At 52.9% G+C, this 15,066-nt stretch overlaps 1 protein-coding gene across 1 annotated transcript in view; it reads left to right on the top strand.

Moving 5' to 3' along the window:
* The window catches only part of CUNH13orf46 (chromosome unknown C13orf46 homolog), a 6,034-nt gene extending 5,042 nt beyond the window's left edge, over positions 1 to 992 (top strand). Inside the window, exon 6 of the mRNA XM_019644757.1 lies at positions 644 to 992. Coding sequence (XP_019500302.1) covers positions 644 to 710 — 67 coding nt within the window. The 3' untranslated portion in view covers positions 711 to 992. The remainder of the gene's footprint in view (positions 1 to 643) is intronic.
* The last annotated feature ends 14,074 nt before the right edge of the window (positions 993 to 15,066 follow it).

Below are 15,066 nucleotides of genomic sequence, written 5' to 3'. Positions count from 1 at the left end.
GTGTCCAGCCCTCTCGGGCCCATTCAGATGGCTGGGGCAGGCACCCATGCACTGGCAGCCTGTTAGCAGTCCAGTGGGGCGCTTTGGCACCGAGACACGGTGCTCCCTACTAAGGGAGGGGGGCCACCGCCTCATTCCTGAGGCAGCCTTGGTTGGAAGTAGAACCCCCAGCAACCACCTCACGGGAAAACAAGCACAGGCTGAGACGTTCTGGAAACGGGCAGGGCTGGGTATGGGGAGCCATCGCCTGTGACCCCTGACTTTGGGATCACTGCCAGATGCTTGGCTCAGCTGGTCTTTCAGGTCTCTCATGTTCAAGGGTCCCTTCTGGCTCAGGCCTTCCTGGGCAAAGGACAAAAGACATTGCAGTGAGCTGGGAAAACTTGGGCATCTGGTGGGAAGGCAAGCCTGGCTCTGCCCAATTTTGTGTGCTGGGCCCTGAAGCTGCAGACACAAGCTCTGGGCTCCCCAGGACATGAGGAAGTGGGGTACAGCAGAGGTTGGAGCAGAGACCCTGTGGCATGCATCTGGGGTTAAAGGAGGATGACATGGGGCCTGAGCTCTGCACTCCAGGAACCTGTGGCCCCACGGCCGGGCAGAGGATGCCGCTCTCTCACACCCCTCCCCTCCTCTTGGCCTCCAGGACCAGGACCAGCTGGGTGTGCTGCATTCCATACTCCACCAGAAAGAAGGTGAAGGAGAGTGTGTAGCAGTCCTGGAGAAGGTAATTCGCACACGGAGACCGGCCAGATGGGCAGGGGGAGCCTGGGGTGACAGGAAGTAAAATAGAGGGGGCTAGGCTGCCTGTCTGGCCTCCTCCCAGCTTCCTCGGTCCCCCTCAAGAACTGCCCCTCTGGCCTGTAACTGAGGGTCTCCGCTTCTGTCTCCTGGGGTTGGCCAGACCAGGCAGGGATGAGAGATGCAGACAAGCAGCCCTGAAAACCATGCCACACGAAACTTTTTCAGGGACACCGGTGACCTGGATGTGAATCACTGACCCACTGGGTGAGTGATGATACCATCTTTCAAAAAGACAATAAAGAGTGAACAGAAGATGCTGTCTCTCTCAGCCCTTCTCATTGGATCCTGGTTTCTTCCTTTTGTGTGTCTTGTTCCATGAAATGCAAATTGGAGAAGGGAGGTGAGCTCAGGGACAGGCGGCATGATGACTGAGCCTCCCAGATCCCGGGTACATGACCCTTCAAAACCTGGGAACACCCGGAAGCAAAGTCAAATCCCCCGAGGCCTGGAGTGGGCTCTACTACTGGAGATGGCTCACAGGGTCAGCCCCAGACCACCCGGGGGTCCTGTCCCAATGAGAGATGAACCTGGGAGACCGAAGGTGGGCTGCACGTTGTTCCCTGAGGACCTGGAGGCTGGGCTTTGCTGGGAGTGGAGCTTCCTTGAAGCTGAGTGCAGGAGGTTCTGGTACTACATGTCATAGAGACCCCGATTGGGAGCCAGGAGGTGCCACACAGATTAAATCGAGGTGCAGGGAGACGCTGCTTGCAGGGGGAGGAACGGACAGGAGCAGAGGGCCACATGAAGGGAAACTTCACCAGGGGCTTTGGAGTTCCTTTCTTCAACTGGCTCGGTCTCTGCGAACTGTCATAAGCCAAATGGGTGAATATGTGCAATTCCATATAGTTCAGCCTAAGACTGAGAACGTGTGGGCCCAGCCTCCTCCTGTAAGACACGTCCCACCAGGCCCCACCCAGCACACACGCACACTTACTCTCTCACATCCGATCATGTGCACACATGCACACACACACATTCATACATGTGCGAACACACACACATGTTCATGCACACAGCAGACGTGCACAACATGAGTGAGAGGAAGGGCTTGGGTGGGTGACAAGCAGCATCTCTGAGACTGAGGAATGTCTGGGCCCAGAGGTCAAAGACACAGGTGAAGCCCTCAAATACCTACCGTGTGGATGAGACGTGTCTGTCCCCTCAGTCCTCCCTCACTGCAGCCTCTGTCCAGATGAAAACAGAGGGTCAGTGACAGCCGGAAACAGCATGCTGAGATCAGACTCCAGAAATCAGCAGGGGTGTTGGGCTGTGGACATGCTGACAAATGAGCAGGTCACAGAAAAGGCCACTCTGCTGCGTGCTCATCACACCCTAGAGACTGGGGGCCACTGCTCATCTTCTTGACAAGATGTCAAGCAAGTGCCTTTCGTCCCACCCCCCCAAACATGAGGCCCTGGTGCCTGCGCCTGACCAACTAGAAAGGCACCCAGAAAGCTCCTAGAGAAACAGCTGGCTTGTCCCATGGCTGGAGCGGGAGGAGGAGGCCACTGACCCCCAGCTCCCTGTGCCCTTGCTGCAGAGCAACACTGGCCTAAGTCCTTCTTCTAGTTCCTCTGCACCCAGCACTCGGCCATGGGCCAGGAGGGTGACTGGCCCCAGGTCGCCCTTTTCCGCCCATTTGTCCATCATCCATCTCTTGCCGCTGTGTGTGGCTGGCCTCATTCCAAGACACATGCTGCCCGTGCTGCTCCATATCATTCTGAGGGTGTCTGCAGGGGGAGCTAGTCGAGGGCGGCCCTGGGTGGGAAGGACAGCCCGCAGGAACCCAGAGGGGCCTGGTTTGTAAGCGCAGTGGTTATGGCTCATGCGTCCTGCTCACATGCTGAGCTCCTGAGCAGTGGGCAAGGGACACCCTGGAAGCCAGAGACCCTCGAGGGTGGGGATGTGCAAGATAAGCCCTGAGCCTCCACTTAGGGGCTCCCAGGCTGGCCAAGGCCCCTTCTGCCCTCTCAGAAGCTCCCACGGAGCAGTTGCTAACTGAGGAGTGTGACCACAGCCCTGCTTAGCTCACCCCTCCTTCCCTTCAGAGAAATGCACCAGTCCCAAGGGTGACGAGGGGCAGAGGTGGGCCTTGGAGCTGAGAAAGAGCAGATGACCTGTGGCATCTGTACACCGACAGAGCAGTGAGAACTGTTTACTCACCGCCTGAGACACAGTGCACCATAGTTAATTGTTTGCTTCAAAGCAGGAGGGAAACCAGAGCCTCCAGCCTGAAAGCCCCTGGTGGCCGTCAGAGCTGCTTCTGCCCCATCTCCGTGCAGAGGCTAGGCCAAGACGGAGTGGACCAGGCAGCAGTCGAGGGCATAACGGGACATTTTTTGCATAGGCCAGGGCAGTTGGCAATAAAATGCCCATTTCCTGGGCTACAAAATAGGGGTGATATTAGAACCCGTCTTGTAGGCTGTTGTAGAATTAATGATTTAAAACACGTGAAACTGCTCAGGACAGTTTACCATGCCTGGCACAGAGCAAACACCTGCTCTCTAAGTGTCTGCCATGTTGGCACAGTTGTCACGGCTGCTTGTATCTTGTCTTTTCTCCATATAGATCTAGAGAGAGAGAAAACATTTCAGAGAAATATATGAAAATTCTAACAGTGATAATAACAAAAAGATAAACACTTTTTGTTATTTCCCACATTGCTTACACTGAAAATGCATATTGGATTTGGGGGAGAATTATATGGGAAAGAATAAGCTGGAGGCATTGCCATGGGGTGTTTGGGAGCCCCAGGAAAGGACACGCACTGTAACTGGTGTTGCTCCATCAGAGGCGTGGGCACTGGAAGTGGCCGAAGGCGGCCTGGGGCCTGCCCGGTCCCTGCCCAGGGGGGGCTCTATCAGCCTCTCTCAACCCCCAGCAGGGACTGAGGAGGAAACTGGGTCAGGCCTGGGGCCTGGGGCAAAGGAAGCCACTACCTGGGACCACTGGCTAAGCTTGTTTATGACAGAAAGTGCCACTGCGCGAGCCTGCATCAGTGCCCCACCCCCACAGGCTGGGTTGATGGGGGAACCCAAAGGAGGGGGAATCCAGGAGAAAGACAATTCACAGGCAGCCGTGACAACTGTGCCAACAAGGGCAGACACCTAGAGAGCAGGTGTTTGCTCTGTGCCAGGCATGGCAAACTGTCCTTAGCAGTTTCGCGTGTTTTAAAGCATTAATTCTACAACAGCCTACACGACGGGTTCTAATATCACCCCTATTTTGTAGCCCAGGAAACGGGCAGGGAGGTGCACAGGAGGTAGGCCTGGTTTCTGAGTGTGGAGAAGAGAGGGCGTGAGGAACTCCAGGAGGGCACCCCCACTGGCCGCTGCCCTCAGAGGCTGCCGTTCCCGCCCAGCGCCAACCTACACATGCTGTGGCTCCCACTGCTGCTTATTTCTAGCTTTTTCCCTGCTGCCTCCAAGGTAAAGCGACATACAAGAGATGCGGTCCTGCAGCGAGCCCGCCCCTTTGTAGAAGCTCTGTCTGGAACGGGCAGCAGCGCTTGCCCAGCTGCGCCCCCTGGTGGTAGGTCTGCAGCACTCTCACAATTTCTGTTTCTCAGTCGCGAAGTCACCAGGGTCTGAGATCTTGAGCCAAGAGGAGGCAGCAGAGGGATGCTTCATCACTCTTAGAGAATTTTAACTCTCATTTAATTAATTTGCTAAAGGAGAGGCTAGAATGTAAATTCGTTGTTGGCCATCTGTTGGTGGGCAGGGCCAGGGTGGGGAGAACTTGACCCAGGCCCTGTGTACTGGACATCCCAGCTCCACCAATTCAGGGCTCAGAACTTATAAGTGCCGCCCACCCAAAGGTTAAGTACCCAGGCCACTGGCTCTCCCTGCCCCATGATCTCATGACCCATGACCCCACGAGCTCTGTAGGACAGACAGACGGATAGATCTCCCTGGCACCTCTTACCTAGAGAGCCCTGGGTGCTTCCAGAGGCTTGATGATGCTCGGCTTGTGTGGAAACCCACTCCTCAAGTAGATCCTTTCCACCATGACCTGAGCTATTTCACTCCACAAAACAAAAAACAAAAGCAAAACTCCCTCAAATTGCTGACATCCCAAGGCCCCTATGTGCCCTGGTGTCACCAATGCCCCTGCCCCCAGTGACATCGGGGCACTGAAGGTCTGCCTTGGAGGAGAATGGCAGCCAAGCAAGGCCTGGCCAGTGCACGAAGGTCTAGGGACTGCTGAGGCCTTGGGGGGTGGGGGGGCTCAACAGGGCTGACAGGCCTCCAATGGCACTTGCACTGAGGCCCTGGGACCCCCCCCCAAGCCTGGGGGTAGAGAAGACACTCCTGCGTCTTGCTTTCGCTCCTGCTGCGAAACCCAGTGTCCCTTCCCAGATGCAGCTTCCCTGAGAATTCCACCCATGTGCCTTGGAAGGAGGGGCAAGGCAGGAGGGGTATCCTGGGGACAGGAGCAGAGGGAGACCCTGTGTAGGGGGATGGGAGATGCAGGAGCAGAGGGAGAGCCCTGTGCTGGGTCAGGGAGGTCTTCCAGGTGCTGACTTTTCCAGCATTTAAAAGTCAACAAGATAAGTTATGTGGGTGGAGCTATAGGAAACCTAATTAGGACTGACTGCCAGTAGACTCCCCCAGGGTTTCCCCTCTATCTGCATTGACTTGCGACAGGTTCTCAAGGAAGTGTGATGTACATAAAGCAGGACGTTTGCCGCCTGTCATCAACTTGTGGGTCACGCTGGGCTCAGCCAGGGCCCAGGACCCAGCCAGGGTGAGCTGGTCTAAGGGAAAAGTTATTTCTGGTCCTTTCAAACATGACTGTACAGACCAGGGTCCTCCGCAGGGAGCAGGGCGTTTGGCACCCTCTAGAAAAACAGGATTTAGATGGATTTCATTCCGACAAAGCCTTGAGACATATGAGTAGGCAGGGGGTGGATGAGCCCATTCTACAGATGAGAAAACTCAGGTGCATAGAGGCAGGGAGAGAGGGTACTGAGGGTGCCTGGTCACAGTCCTTATTCTGCCTCCAGGGGGCCAGGAGCCCTGGCCCATGTCACAAGACCTCCCACCAAGCTGGACCAGACACCTCCAGTGGTCTCCAGCCCTCCATTTCGGTCAGTAGAGACCCAACCTAGGCAGACTCCTTCATGCCTCTGTCCCCACATGCAGCCCCTCAAAAATACCTGATCCCACCTTTCTCCATCCTCACTGCTCCCTACGGCCACCCACAGCCTGTGGACCCCATGGGAAATCAGCCCTGTCATTCCCCAGGCTGTGCGCACTGCCTGCCGACAAGTGAAATCCAGGACCCGGAATGTCAAAGCCCCCATTTGCCTTCCTGGTTCATCTCAGGACACAGGCGAGCCTCTGCCCTCCTCAGAGGAGCCATTCTGTCCTGAGGATGCTAGCTGCCTCTGTCCCTCACGTTCTATCTATAGGAAACCTCCATCTAAGGTGGCCCCCTGGGCTCTGTCAAGTCACCATCTTATTTGCTTTGAAGCAACTTCCCTGCTGTCCATCTGTCAGGAGACAGGTTTTTATCTCTAGGACACCGCTCTGCAGTCCTCCCACTTTGGGATACGCAGCACCTGTATGCAGGGGACCTTTCAGGTTGACCTGTGGGAGGGAGAGGTGTGTGTTCTTGCTTTGACATCGCACCCCAAACCAGTGGGGCTGTGTATTAACTTTGCCTGAGCAACCTTGGGAAAGGGGGTTTCCAGTCCATACCCCAAGACTCTGGGCAGGCTGAGAGAAGAATTCTTCTTGGGAAGAACACCCCTCCTCCCTCGCTCTGCCCCCCTGCAAATATCTGTCCTGGGGAATTGCCCAGGAAGGAGCAGGCTTGCTCAGGCCAAACACACACAATGCCCAGGGGAGGAGCCATTTAGACCATCCTCAGGCCAGGCCGCAAACCCCAGCGGCAAGTCAGAATGCACCACGTGTGCCCTTCAGTCCGCCAAGGATGCCTGACCCCCCATGCTTGATTTGGAGTTGCCTCCCCTGTTTGGGCCTCCGAGGACTGACAGGGGAGATCTGCATGATGTCTCAGTGCTGTTTACTTTCCAAGGCAGTAGGGGATGCCAATCCCAGCGAATCGGTCCAGGAGCCTGCAGTCCCAGGGAGACAAGGGAGGGAGAATGAGGTCAGAAGGAGACGTCTCTGTCCACACTTGGGGCCGTGACATTCCATCCTGTTCTGTTTTCCTTACCTTGCGATCCAATTCTGGACTGAGGGACACAGCCTCTCAGCAGTGGGACCTCTCCCTTGGCGCCCAGATCGCTCTGTTACAATCTGGGCTCCAGCCTCCGTTTGGCATGGTTTTTCTAAATAAATAATTGGGAAATAAATGTGATTTCCCTGGTTTCTTAGATGCCCACATGTCTGTTTCAGCAGCTGGTTTTGTTTGTAAAATGCAAACCAACATTCAACTCAGAGACATGTGATCGTGCTGGGGCCACTTAAGCTTTCTGCTGCCAAGTACCCTTTTTCTTCCCCTGTAAATGCCTCAGCCCCACTCCAGCCCTGGGCGAGGGTTGGTTAGTGGGCAATTAGGGCCGGGCATAGGGAGTGGGATTGAAGTCACACACATGGTGGGTATCACCTGAGGTGGGGATTGGAGGTTGGGGGACAGATAATACCCTCACTGGGTCTAAAGCCTGCGGGCACGGATCCTGAGACATGAGGAGGTGTGCAGCAGTCAGCTCACCTCCAGAGAAAGAAGTGTCTTGGGAAGAAGGCTCATGTCCAACAAAGCACTTTGCTCACATCTGTCCTCTACCTGAAGAACTAGGCTCTGGGAGGTCTCCAGAGGTCAGAATAGAGCATCTCCTTCTTTTGTTAAGACCTTCTTTTCCAACACAGCCCTTTGTCATTTGTGTGGGAACCAAGTGAAGGCAGCTTCAACACCACTTCCCGATTCTTCGGCACCAGCTGGGTGTCTAGCAGTCCCACTCTGACTCCAACTGCCTGGGGTCAGTGCAGACTCCACAGGCTAGGTGCTCAGACTCACGAAGTGGCCCCCACTGCAGAGGGCAGCTGCATTGGGGTCCCCAGGGCATCTGCACTCTGCTGGCCAACCTCCAAGCAGAGCTCCCACGCCTTCTCCAGGGGCACCACCCTCCCAGTACCACAACGCAGCAGCTCTGTGAAACTCATTGTTCAAAAGTTATTATCTAGGCTTCATTATGTAGGCACAAGCAAGTCAATCATTGGCAATTAGTGATTGACTGAACCCCTAGCCTCCAGAAGATCAGAGGTCTGGGGTCCCAGGGTTGGTTCCCTAGGCTAAAGGCCTCCAGGAGTCACCTCATTAGCACAAACTCAGGTGTGGAAGAAAGGGGCTCCTTATGGATTACAAAACATACTCCTCTCAGGAAATGCCAAGGGTCTTAGGAGCTCAGTGCCAGGAACTGTGACAAAGACCAGATATATTTATGATACCACAACAATGTCCCTCCATTTACTTAGGTCTTTGATTTCTCTCAGCAATGCTTTGTAGTTTTCAATGTACACATCTCACACTTCTTTTGTCAAATTTATCCCTAAGTTTTTAATATTTTTGATGCCAAAAACATTCACTAGAAAGTTCTTTCTTGCCCATCCCCATCACTGGTCCCCTCCCCCAAAGCATGCACTAACAAGCCTTTTCTGCAAATTTTTCATGTTCTTGAAGACAAGTACTGGGGGGCTTTCAGCAATATGGTATCTGTGTGATCCATCCAACAACAGTCGGTTCTTTAACATTACTGTATGGCATTCTAGGTACGAATGTGTGTTTGGACAGGTTTTCAAGAACTTCATACCAGTCCTTGGGAATAATGACAGGTGCTCCTAGATCCCACAGCCAGAAGTCATGAGGACAGCCTGAGTTCTGCCCTATGGCTGGTTTGATTCTCTGGGGCTTCCAGCACCCCAAGCAAGGCTTTACATGGGTTCCGGGAAAGGGCAGGACAAGTGGTTTGCTCAGAGAGTCCAGAATTATCGGGGAGACAGTGGTCCAGGGAGCACAGATTTTCCCTAGCCCCTGGGTACCTCATTGTCCCTCCCCAAACAGATGGATGGTGGAGTGCTGACACCCGAGAGATGGTCTGCTGGGGAAGGAGAGGAACCTGGGATTCCCCAAGGTGACAAAGCGGCAGGCTGGGGGTAACTAAAGTGGCCGTGCCTCTGGGTTTCTTGTACTCCCACTGCCTGCTCATCTGCACGCCTGTGGCCAAGAACCTGCTGTGTCAACCAAAAAGCATCCTCTAGCAGCGGTTCTCAACCTGTGGGTCGCGACCCCTTTGGAGGTCAAACGACCCTTTCACAGGGGTCGCCTAGGACCATCGGAAAACAAAAAGATATTTACATTACGATTCATAACAGTAGCAAAATTACAGTTATAGAGTAGCAACGAAAATAATTTTATGGTTGGGGGTCACCCCAACATGAGGAACTGTATTAAGGGGTTGCGGCATTAGGAGGGTTGAGAACCGCTGGTCTACAGGCTCATGCAGGTGGAAGCTTGGGAATCAGATGGGACCCTGAGGGGCCACGGCCAGTGGTAGAGCACGGGACAGACGTCCTCCGGCCCAACATGTGTGCTGGTACACAGGCCAGGAAATGCCCGGCTTTCCAGCAAGTCCTTTTGGGGTCCTGGCCCCTGGTCCCTTCACACGCTCCCCACACTGAGTCAGCTCCTTCTCGAATCTGTCGAAGCCCTTACTCATCCTTGCTTCCAGCATCTTAGGTGAATACATAGGCCTATCAGATGCTGAGCTCCTTGCTTCCCGAGGAGACATCTGCTGGACACTTGTTGACTACATACAGTGGGCAGGAATAAAACTCCACTGCCAGCCCTCCTTCTCTTTCAGATGGCAAAGAGTGACAGCTGCCTATGGTGGCGGGAGCCCCAACCCCATCTGGATGGGGCTCTGGGTTTGTCGGGGCTCCTTGGGGCTGCACCACTGACTTGCCTAGGAAGAAGCCCACATTTAAGCCGTGGTGCACGCTCCAGGCGCTCCAACCCCAGCCCTACCAGTAGTCTTGCCCCCCCAGCCCAGTGCCGTGAAGTGAAAGGCATCCACAGTACTAAGTGACAGGGTTTTACATATACCTTCCTTCAAGCACAGATCTCTGACCCTCATTTCCAGTGGCGTGTCCAGTCAGTTGTTCACATCAGCACAAACTCATGCACATGTGTTTTATTCTGCGGGTTAGAACCCAGAGCCATCATCACGTATTAGATCACGCTGTCCCTTCTGTGGCCACTGGCAGTACCTTCAAGGCTGCACCCGATGTCCTTTGACAAGCTCTTAACTTTTCTAATTCATTAAATTTGGAGGCATTTCCTGGCTTTCTTGCCCCACAGGATGTTCCAGGCTCAACTTGTGTTTCTCATGTTCCAGTGGCGCGATGAATCTGCCGCTTCTCCGAGGACCTGGGCCCCATTCAAAAGTTAAAGCTCAAAGGGGAGATGAAAATTGTAAGAGAACATGCCAAAAACACATTGTAAAAGGAAGATTGATAAGGCGGTTGAGACCAAGGGCAACCCCTCCCCCACAGGAGCTCCTGGGAGGTCCACCAACAGGCCCCATGCAGCTGCTCATTTAGGTGGGGGAGACTGTGAGTGCCCAGCGCCTTGGGCCAGCCCATGCTGAGGACTGAAAGGGAGGTTTCAGGCACTGAAGCTGGAAGGTAGGAGGAAAGAAGAGGTAGGCAAACTTCTTAATCACGGACACCAGTGGGCCCAGCGTGTGGACAATTAGTCAAGGCCGCTCCGTGAGGTGCAAGCTGCAGGCGAGCAGATGGACCCTGGCTGCTGGCTCTGCTTTTTGTCTCCATGGTAACAGCTCTGCTGGCCCTGGGCTAGCTGGAGCTCCCCTCTGCCTTCCTTTCCTTCCCTCCGTTATCCCCTCACCTTGCCTCTTCAGTGCCTCCTTGGGTTAACACCGTCCCCCTCCCCATCTCACATACTTCATGTCCTGTTTTAGTCGTAACTCAAACCAGGAGGTGCTGACTTGTGGAAGGCTATTGTGCCTCTGAAGCTGTGGTTCCTGCTCAGCCCCTGGGGTGGTTTTGGGGGGTATGGGCAAGACCAGCCATGGCAGGCATATCCTGGGGTGTCCTCCCCGCTGGCCCCCATCCTGACTGCTTCCGAACCACGGCCAGAGGACACTGGCCAGTTCTTGCTCCCAGAGCACCTGCATGTTCTTCCCTTTCTCGCCTGCTTGGCACCTGGCTTCTTTACGGCTGCGCTAATTCCTTTCACAATGAATCCTATTTAATACGTACAGGCGCTTCAGACTATGATCCATCTGGTCCTCCCATAAAACTTTTGAAACAAATATTGTCATTAGCTCTATTTTGCAGATGACAACCTAAGCCACAGAGAGGTCACTACACCAGCTCAGGACACACAGCATATAAAAGGTAACCTGGGACTCCAGGCTATGAGGTCAGTAAGGGTCTGACCACTGTCTCCCTGTTAAGGGGAGGATTTGTGTTTGTGCCTGTTTCACAGCTGAGGAAACTGAGGCAGCCTCAAGGCTTCACACCCAGAGCCTATGGAGGTGTTAGCCCAGTATCTCAGGCATGTCCCCTGCACCCTGCTCTGGGAGGTCACCCCATCACTCCTTTTCTAGGAGGTGCCCCCATCACCTGTGTTTTGAGAGGTCACGCCATCACAGGCACATAAGCCCAGGGCTGGCGCTCAGCCTTTCTGGGTTCAGGAAGCCTTCCCAGCTATAAGGGAAGCTGAGTTTCCAAATGGAACAAGGGTGAGCCAGGTGAAGGCTGTTTGGAAGGGGTGCTGGGTAGTGGGAATATCTGAGCTAAGACTTGGAAGCAGGAGGATACTTGTGTTTTCTAGCATATAAAGTTCAAGTTGGGAAGCAGGGAAGACTGACTCACAGTGGTGGCCAGTAGAAAGATGACACCCCTCCCCTCAGGACATCCATGACTGAGTCCCCAGGACCTGTGGACGTCACCTCACTGGTAAAAAGGACTTTGTAGATAGGATTAAGGTAGGGATCTTGAGATGGGAGACTGTCCTGGAGTATCCTGGTGGGCCCGCTGTGCACACACGGGTCTTTCTAAGAGGGAGGCAGGAGGGGCAGATGCAGAGAGAGGTTGGGAGATACTGCACGGCTGGATTTGAAGAAGGAAGACGGGACCATGAGCCCAGAGATGTGGGTGCCTCTAGAAAGAGCCATCCTTGCAACACCTTGACTGGAACCCAGTGAGACCCACGTCTGACCTCTGATCTCCAGAATTGTAAGATGATAAAGTAGTGGTGTCTTAAGCTGCTAAATCTGTGGCAATTTGTTACAGCAACCACAGGACACATACTCACTATTGAGGTGAACTCTTCTCAGTCATGCCAACCGTTTATAAGAAGAGATTTTGTGAGTCTGGGGATTGGAGCAGAGGACCTCCAGTGCTAACTTTGCCACAAAACTAGGAAACTACAGCCTGTGCAGTTCAGGGCTGCCACTTTGAGACTGTGTGACAGGCTGGCATTTTGACCACGATGTGGACTGCATTCCAGCTGTGGCCTTGAGATGCACATAGGCACTCCCCGTGCTCACTGTCCTACTGCTCAGGAGTTACCAGGGTTCCTGGAGTCCAGTGCAACCTAGGGGACTCGTCTGGCTTAGAAGCCAGGCATGTCCACCTGGGCTGGTCCCTGACGACTTACATTTATTTGGTTCTTAAGTTGTGTGTCTGTCTCTTCTAATTCTGAGTTTTTTAAAAGGCCTTTGAACTTGATGAAAATCTAATATATGTGAATGGCTTTTCTGCCCAGTGCGAAGGAACTTCAAACTTGATGGCATCCTGCATTCTTTCATCAGCTCCGTACTACACAACTCTTCTGGATTTTAAGATGATAGTCAATTTGCACATATTTTATAAGGCACAAGGTTTTTCTGACCGTGATCACCGTTTATGACGTTGTTGGGTTTTAGCCGACACACAGCCTGGCGACGGGGAGCCACCATGGCTGTTTACTCCTCTTCTGAAGGACTGGTGCAGCCCTTCATCTTGTGCCAGACATTTTGTCAGGGGTCCATAAGCTCAAGCAGAAATAAGGAAGAAGACATGAAAATGAACACACATTTCCAGCCTCCAGCAGCTCGCAGTCTAACCAGGAACTCCGGAGGGCACAGATACAGTTTACCCCAAAACAGTGGTTGCCATGGGGGATGAGAATGCTGGAGGCGGAGTTGCCAACAGCCATCAGCCTGGCTGTTGAGAGGCAGATGGTAGGGGACCCATTCTACCGATTCTATTCCTCATTAAAGAAGAGGACACTTGATTTTCTGAGAGATATTTAAGAGGACAATTTGAAATCCAACAAAAGCAAGGGTCGGTGGAATCAGGACAGCTGCTCAGCCCAGAAGGCCAGCCACCCCAAGGTACTGTTTGTCCTGGCCTCAGCCAGGGCCATATTTCACAGCAGGGGGGACAGCGGCCAAACTTTTACTGGTTAAATAGCACACGGGGGCCAAGTTTGCGAGGAGAAAAAACAATGGCCCAGGGCCGAAGCAGGCTTCTCAGAGCTGTTTTCTACTTTTCCTCTAAGCAGCTGAAGGTCCTCAGGGCTGAGGCATTGCTGGAAGCCTGACGCCAGTAGGACCAGGCCTGACCCAGGAGGAGGGAGGCTGGACCCGGGGGAGGCAGGAGAACAGGCCCTCTTTCTGTGGCCAGGATCTCTGGCTGTTGCTGAGAGGAGGGGTTTTAAAGCCATTTGTGTCATTAGCATCGAATGAGAGGGTTTGGTTGGAGGAGGAAAGAATGTGCTGGCTCCTCGGAGCTGGTGGGAAGAGTCGAAAGCTGGGATTGCCTCAGAGACGCTTCCCTGTGGCCTGATCAGCTCCCCAAAGGGCCGTAATGTGTCCTCACTCTGGTGGTAAGAATAGCCCTATCCAGGCCCATGGCAGTCCAGGTCCCATTTTAAGATGCGGGTTGTCTTCCTATTGCATGCTCTCCTAACTGGTTTCTGGAGACCTTCAGGCAGGGCACCTAGCAAGTGGCACCAATTAGTTAGTTCTTAGTTCACGTGTGAATCCATCAGGACCCATGAGCCTGACTGGTCATCCAAGGCTGGGGCATTGTGTGGAGCAGGGGAGGCCCATGGCTGGGGTCTCATGAAAGGCTGGGCCCAGGTGATATGAAGGAATGATGAAGACATGGGCACCGCAGCCAGAGGGACCAGATGAGCGAAGCCCGCAGGGAGGATGTGCTGGATATGCGGGGGTCACCAAAGGAGCAGAGAATAGGTTGAAAGGTCAGGGTAACACCGGGCTATCAAGGGCCTTGAATGACAGATAAGGAGGAACCCTGCCCAAGCTGGGAGCTGGGAGGAGTTTTGGAGGAGGGTAGTTCCATGAGGAAATCTGAAGGCAGGGCCTGCTGCACTTCAAGGACTCCCTGCATTGGTTGGCTCCAAGAGAGGTGCTGGCCTTCCTGGACTGACCTCTGGGGAACCGGAGAACAGCCAGGAGGATCTAACCCTGGGGCATCTAGTCGCAGTGGTATCATCATTACAAAAGACAGACGGATCAATGGGACAGAACAGAGATTCCAGAAATGGACCTGCTCAGATATGGTCAATTGATTGTAGACAAAGGTGCCAAGACCATTCACTGGGAGAAAATAATCAAGAATCATTTGGACATTCATGTACAACAAAACAAATCAAAGACAATTCCATAAAACCCTCTCCTCATACCATATACAAAAATTAACTTGAAACAAATCTAAATAAAACTTTTAGAAGAAATATAAGGTAAAATCCTAGTAACCTTTAGTTTGGAAAAGATTTCTTAAATCTGACACAAAAGTTCAAACTATGTGAACTTTAATCAATTATACACTTGAACTTTAACATCAATAAATCGAATTCCATCAATCTTAAATGTTTGCCCTTCAAAAGACACCAAAGAAATTGAAAAGACAAGCAACAGAATGGGAGAAAATATTTTCAAAACATATATCCAACAAAGGACTTTTATCTAGAATATATAAAGTCTTACAACTCAATAAGGAGACAGACAATTCAATATTTACAAATAGGCAAAAGATTTGAAGGACATGTCACAAAGAAGATATATGGATGGCAAAGAAGCATACAAAAAGATGCTGAACATAATTAGTCATCAGGGAAATGCAAATTAAAACCATAACAAACCCGGGCCAGCCGAGTGGCACGTTGGTTAGGAGTTGGTTTGGATGCCAGCTCTGAGCAGCAGGGCCCCGAATTGGATCCCACATGCGGGCCAGTGACACTGCACCCTCTACAGCTAAAATG

The sequence above is a fragment of the Hipposideros armiger genome, unplaced genomic scaffold, assembly GCF_001890085.2.
Source record: "Hipposideros armiger isolate ML-2016 unplaced genomic scaffold, ASM189008v1 scaffold_91, whole genome shotgun sequence".
Classification (NCBI taxonomy): domain Eukaryota; kingdom Metazoa; phylum Chordata; class Mammalia; order Chiroptera; family Hipposideridae; genus Hipposideros; species Hipposideros armiger.
This window is presented reverse-complemented; position numbering and strand designations above follow the sequence as displayed.